The sequence below is a fragment of the Poecilia reticulata genome, linkage group LG15 (assembly GCF_000633615.1).
Source record: "Poecilia reticulata strain Guanapo linkage group LG15, Guppy_female_1.0+MT, whole genome shotgun sequence".
NCBI lineage: Eukaryota > Metazoa > Chordata > Actinopteri > Cyprinodontiformes > Poeciliidae > Poecilia > Poecilia reticulata.
The window spans coordinates 19,093,474-19,100,121 of record NC_024345.1 but is presented as its reverse complement, the minus strand read 5'-3'; the positions used below and the strand labels follow the sequence as shown (position 1 = coordinate 19,100,121).

The window sequence follows — 6,648 nt, the reverse complement described above, 5'->3', positions numbered from 1 at the left end:
ATGGATGGATGGATGGATGGATGGATGGATGGATGGATGGATGGATGGATGGATGGATGGATGGATGGATGGATGGATGGATGGATGGATGGATGTTCCCCATGGGGTGTATATGTTGTTGCCTCTTTCAATAATTTTCAAAGTATTTTTGAAAAATATTAGACAGGCCATTGGGTTTTTTAATCTTACCCTTCCATCCACACCATTTTTACACATTGTCTCTATAACTGTTGAACTAGTAAACTCAACTGAGTTTATTGCAGCGGGTTAGATGTTGATTATTTAGTGAATTAATAGATGTTAATGCACTATTTGAGAAGGTTCACTACTGTTTTCCTCCATTCAAGAACTTTGGATTTTGTTGGATTGTCTGAAACATGCTAGTTGCAAAAACAGAGGAAATTTGTATGGGTAAAACTTTGCTCCATTTGCTTGGTTATTTTTGATTTATGTCTATGCATTTACATCTTGGAGGAAAATCATTTTTCAAAAAAATGTACATGGAAACAAGACAGAGTGTTTGGTTACATAATGCAGTTTCTGCAACATTTCTTTCTCTCATCTTAATATTTTTAGTCCTCAATTGATGAGTGTCTCTCTGCATCCATTTGTTTCAAACGGCTTTGGGTTAATAGCTTCAAATGTTCTACTGCACATACTGTTACATCATGTGGGCTACAGGACCATTAGAAAGCAAAAAGCCTCATCTCAAAATCAGTCTTCTGCTCTAAAAATAGAGATCCATTCCCTGTTCTTGAGCAAGTGATGGCCTCTATCTACCTCCTCTAGCTCAGGCTGCCATGGAGAAACGCCATTACACAGAAACAGAGAAGCAACCGGTGCCGACATAGATGAATTGTCCGGGTAATTGTCACACATGCAGATTGTCACGAATAAGCCATTGTGGCTAATGGAAAGAAGGGAGAGGGTGGACGAGCCAGAGGATCAGCTGTGAGACAGATTGGGGCAATTCCAGCATGGCTCTGTAGCCGGACTGCGCAATTTATTAGGATGTCAAATTAACATTCTGGTGAAAAATCACTGTGCGACCAACACAATAAAAAATGCAATTGGTCCCATGAGGATGAGGGATTCAGGGTTGCAGCAGAAACGTCAAGTTAGTTGCATGTATATGTGGATTGCAAACGGATTGTTTTCCCAATTCGGTACAAAAAGCAAGCGGCTGAGGAGCGCATCAGAAATGCAGTAAGTGTTTGTGGGTTCCCACTGGCAAGACAATATATTACAAAAGCTTCATATTTGTTGGAGACAAGGTCATTTCTTTTCGTTTTCGTGTACGTCGAGTTTCTACTGAGAGTGTTTTAGCACTCAGGCTCGAGGCTGTATTGACTTGTGTTACAGTGGAAAAAACCTGGGAGATAATGATGAAAAGCAGCTCTGAATTCTCCCCTTCTGTGTTGTATGAAAAATACACGTTTCAGAACGAACAGTTTCTACTCACGACAGGTCCTTCATCTCCTTTTGGGCCCTTAGAGGAGAAAGAAACAAAGAAGACAGATTACTGCCATAGATGTGACAACCAGAATAATAGAAAGTCTAAACTCAGTCTGAAATGACATGTAGATACATTCTGTTGTAGGTAAAACTCATACTATTCATTGTTGCTTCACTTTCCCTCAAATGTGTCCGTCTGTAAATGATGACGATTCTACAGTTGTGTTTCACGTAAGCATTATACAATAAAATATGGCTTTACACGCCTAAGCTGCATTTTTCTAATAAAAAAACAACAAAAAAAGATAAATTATCTGTCTCGTCCCTCTTAACACTGATGAGGAAGCTCTCTTATTGATTGCTCCCGAGGAGCTGTTGGGCTGTGATAGATGCAGTACAGGCTGAGACGTTCTTGAGATTTAGCTGTAGTTCATGTGCATTGTGCACTGGGGGGACAGCACGACGTCTGCTCTTTGTCACCTCCTTAAGTGTTCGTTTCAGCGAACGGATGCCTGCAGGCCCAGTGACTGAACGTCTCCCTGGACTGGACAAGATTACAAACTGTCTGATAAGGCAAAAGGAGGTTGGGAGCGATAAGCAAATCGGGCCACTTCTCCACCGCGTCGAGCATGCCAACTTCTAAAGTTTCATTTTGCATATCAATGATGTTGTGTGTCCCGGCGTGGATCAGAGGCACCTGTTTGGGAGTCAGGAAGCCTCTTGGCCTTTGCCAACCCCCAGTGATTGACTGTGATATAAAATGCTTCAGAACCGTGATAACACTGGAGGCCCGGTCAGGTTGTTTGTTATTCAGCCCTCGCAGGCTCTGCAGCTCATACAGTATCAGCATGCCTGTTTGCTAGGGTTCCTTGCAGCACACTTTAAAGGATTTACCTGAGGCACAACAACACTTACCGGAGCACCGGGCTCTCCAGGAGGTCCTAAAATAGCTCCACCACTCTGCAAAGACATTTCTTTATGTAATGACTAAATATTTTACAAAACGGGTCAAATTCAATTCACTGGCAAGGCATCATTGAATTCAATAAATCCAATTACAAACATGAGTTAAAAATCTATATATCTTTTACCTGTAGCTTGTACAGACTGCTCATCCCGTTTCCCTCCACATACGGCGCACCCTGAAACACAGTCAGAGAATCACACATCCCCTCTGCAAGAGCTCTCTGGTTTCAGGTGGAAAACTGCACTCTAGGTCTTGAGCAATTATACACAGCTAAGCCCTTAAAAGCAACATAGCGTCCGTATCTGGTGACAACACAGAGAAAGAGAGAGAAAGAATGTGTGGCTGAGAAAAGAAAAGCGTAGAAAAAGTAGAGAACAGCAGATTTTTATAAGCCTGGAAGAAGTCCTAATCCAAAAGACAAGGATGTTAAAGAAGTACAACAACTATTTTATCATTTAAAAGATTTTGGGTATCACGAGGTAATCCTGATTGTATGTCTCAGCATTGCAAGGATGTTCTTTAGCGGTAGCTTTTTAGAGGGCAACTAATGTAAACCAAGAAGAAGTCAAGGCTCTCATTTAGAAGCAAGTGAAGGCCTGTGCCCTTTTCAGGCCACTAAGCCATCCCCTTTCCTCCCTAGCTGCAGGTTTATAAGACCAAGGTGTACGTGCACGTGTGTGTGTGTGTGTGTGTGTGTGTGTGTGTTCCGGAGGCACTCGGTAAGTTCAAGGAGATAGCCAATGAATTATAGATTTGCCACTGGAAGTGCTTACTCACTCGTCTTTTAAAAAGAATGGAATGAGACTCGGTGCCAGCAAGCATGTGGCCACAATTTCATCATGTTTGCACTTGTTTGTCAGTTGTGCTGTGCTATTACGAGAAGCGCTAAACAAGCACCAAACAGACGACTTTCACACTCTAACCTTTAAAGGTAACATTGCATGTCCACCCAGAATAAAACCTGTGACCCTTGTGGGGTTTTGAGACACTATAGGAAACTAAATCTCGCGAAGACTGGAGAGACTTACTGGAGGTCCTGGAAGTCCTTGTCTGCCTGGAGCTCCGTCGTTTCCCTGTTAGACATAAACAAAAAAAACCCCAATCTTAAGTGTAGTGAAATTATTGTTTAATATTGGACATATTTTCAGAAGACTCATATTTGAATTTATTCACATAACACTGAAAATAACCTATTTTTTATATTTTACATAAGCAATGTTCAAATCTTATTGAAATTGCAAAATCTTACTTCCTTCTACATACTAAAAATCTTACTTTAATAGGTAGCCTACATACAGCTTTCACAATTTTGCTATCTCCAACATTGAAGTTAAAATTCATAATATTTTCTTTTTATTCAGAATTTAGTGTGATGCAAAGACTATCATGAGTCTCTGGGGGATTAAATTTTGAGACATTTACTCGGATCATTAAAAATGAGCTTGGATATCACAAATGTTCACTCTGAATGACTCAGATCAGAATTAGGACTACAAATCGGTATCTGATATTAGAACACCTCAGGCAGCCTACATAAACATAAAACACTGTTTCACAGAGATAAAAAACACACATATGCAACAAATGTACATATTATTATATAAATAACTCCAGATAGACACAAAGATACACATATCACATACACATTATACAGAACTACAACCGCAACCATACACTGACATGAAAACACATAAGCACTTAAACATTAGGTGCAATGAAAATAATAAGAAAACACAAATTGCTTGTTTTCATACAACCAGTCTGGTAACACACTACGTTTCCTCTAACAACGTAGTGTGTACGTGCACTAACAACGTAGTGTCTCGACCCTAAATAAGGTCTCAAAAATCACTTTGCACCATTTTAGTACACAGTTGTTTACAGGATTTTTAGTGTGTGTCCTCTCAGGTGTTTGATTCCGTTGCGATCGTACCAAAACACCTCCACATACACCCAGATACATATCACAAAAAGACCAAAACACACTGTTGATCGTTTTTAGACCTATTCTTACAGCTAAGAGAAATTTTAAGCTAAACTAGATGTTTCAAGCACCACTTTTTTTCTTTTACTTTTCAGTATTAAGTGTTCAAAACTTTATCTACTTCACATCCTGTTGCTGTAAACAAAAACAGTCACTGTTACATTCTTTTAGAAATGTAGCTAAAATAAAGTCTTATGCCTTTTCCTGTACCACAGCAAAGTCAAGTAAAGATGACTCAGTAAAAGCTATGCTGCTTTTAACATTCATCAAAGAACTTTGAAATAAAATGCATTCTCAAGAAATGTGGCTTTTTGTTTTCTTTTGCATTGCTGTTAAAAGTAGCAAAGTAATTTATTCCTGTGACTAACAAAGGCATCAATAAGATACTTAATAGAAGGTCATTTATGGAAAATAGCACATCCCTTTTTGTTCAATCTAATCTATCAAATTGTGAACAAGACTGACATTTATTTTACTTTTTGCAGTGTTTGTTAAACTACATTTCATAGAAAGCATTTCTTACCTTTTCTCCCTTTGATCCTTGTGGGCCCATAGAACCAGGTCTACCTACAAGTCCCTGCAAAAAAACAACGACAAAAAAAAACATTAAATCTGGTTTGCATAACAGTGATTGCTGTAGAAATGTTTAATCTGTCCAGGCCTTTAAACTCTTTTACAGACTTTCCAACATTTTTAACTGTATTTATTTTTATTTTTTTTCAGACATCTTACTTCCACAACACCTTTTTATGGGGCAACAAAGTTCTTTAAAATTTCAAAGGTCCAAAAATCATGGTCTTGGACTTAAAACATTGTTATCTGGATACTAAAGTAATGTTAACCATCTTGTGGTTTATGTTGGGGTATTGAGAAAAGAAAATCTTGTATAAAATCAAATCATTAAATTCCATTCAAATATGTGTGCTAATTTTAAAGTGATCTAAGTTGAATAGTGTGTGTGTATTAGGATTAATGATGTGGAGTTTACTGTGTTCTGGTAGGCGTATATTACTTTTGGTATGGCGTTGCTCAGTATTTTAATTTTTTTTTTTTTTTATGTAAGAATTAACTGAAAGACTGTGGGGGGAAATTCAATGCTCCATTTGAGCCTCAAGTGATCAGACAGTTATCAGCCAAATTGATCCTAAAGTAAGTCACCCTGCCAGTTCCACTTTTTCTCTCAGTCATCTGTAAGACTACATAAGGTGCCGACAGAGCTTTTGCTTAATTGTGTATGAAACTAAGTAATGTTATCATTGTGTCACTGCTGTCATGACACAGTGCTGTCGTGACACAACAATTATACACGCTTCAGTGTCAAATGAACCGTGATGACAAAGTGTTATTTACCTAAGACAACTATTTTTCTATGCAACGTCTGCAAGGTAGACATGTATTGGTGTGAGGAGGACACAAAATTATTGTTCATTTTGCATTGCTTTTTTCAAATTTGCTGTAAATTTTGGTTTACACAATCTTATTTTTGCTGTTTCCAAATCAGGAATTAGAGTCAGGTATCTGCTCATCTCAATAAGAGACACTTGGACAGTAGGCATAGCAACTGATGTTGCGGAAGAGCTGTGATGAAGCAATGTCACAACTTTGGTTGTATTCTATTAACACTCAATACAAGGTGATAAAAGACAAAGTCATCTGTGGACCCGATTACTCCAAAGAAAACCCAATGTACCCTCAATTATCCCAAGTGTGGGATAAGTGTCTTTCTACTGAGTGGTCAATGGCACACCAGCTTTAATGCTGTCTGGTGTTAGCTACCTTTTAGACAGCACTTTTAGCACATTTTAGGCTCATACCGCAGCAGCATCTCAAACCACCAAGGACCTGGACGGATGCTTCCATTCTGTGTTCAGATGGGTGTGAACCTTGGAATGGTGGCACCAAAGAAACTCATTCTGTTCAACTGGAAATTTGTGACCTAATCAAGCTACAATATGGGAATGTGTGAGCCCTTCCTTACATCTAACACTAACCCTCATTTCAGAGAACACTTTGAATACCTGTAACTCATTTTATCCTTAATTTCATTAAAGATGTTTAATCAATCATGTCCTTTTTGTGATGGTATTTGTTTTCTTTTATTATGAAGATGGCAAAGTAAAAAAAAAACAAAAAAACAAAAAAAACAAGACTTACCGGGGCTCCTGTTCGACCTGTTACGCCTTGAAGTCCTGGAGCTCCTGGAGGGCCCTGGAGACGACAGTAAATTGACACTCGGTTTAAA

At 38.6% G+C, this 6,648-nt stretch overlaps 1 protein-coding gene across 5 annotated transcripts in view; it reads right to left on the bottom strand.

The window, feature by feature from the left end:
• LOC103477022 (collagen alpha-1(XIX) chain) overlaps positions 1-6,648 on the bottom strand; it is a 127,088-nt gene that overhangs the window by 22,037 nt on the left and 98,403 nt on the right. For all 5 annotated transcript variants that reach the window (XM_008429856.1, XM_017308981.1, XM_008429858.1 and 2 more), the window contains 6 exons: positions 6,561-6,614; positions 4,930-4,983; positions 3,451-3,495; positions 2,547-2,597; positions 2,371-2,415; positions 1,463-1,489 (listed from right to left, as the gene is read on the bottom strand). In XM_008429856.1, the coding sequence (XP_008428078.1) occupies positions 1,463-1,489; positions 2,371-2,415; positions 2,547-2,597; positions 3,451-3,495; positions 4,930-4,983; positions 6,561-6,614 (276 nt within the window). The remainder of the gene's footprint in view (positions 1-1,462; positions 1,490-2,370; positions 2,416-2,546; positions 2,598-3,450; positions 3,496-4,929; positions 4,984-6,560; positions 6,615-6,648) is intronic.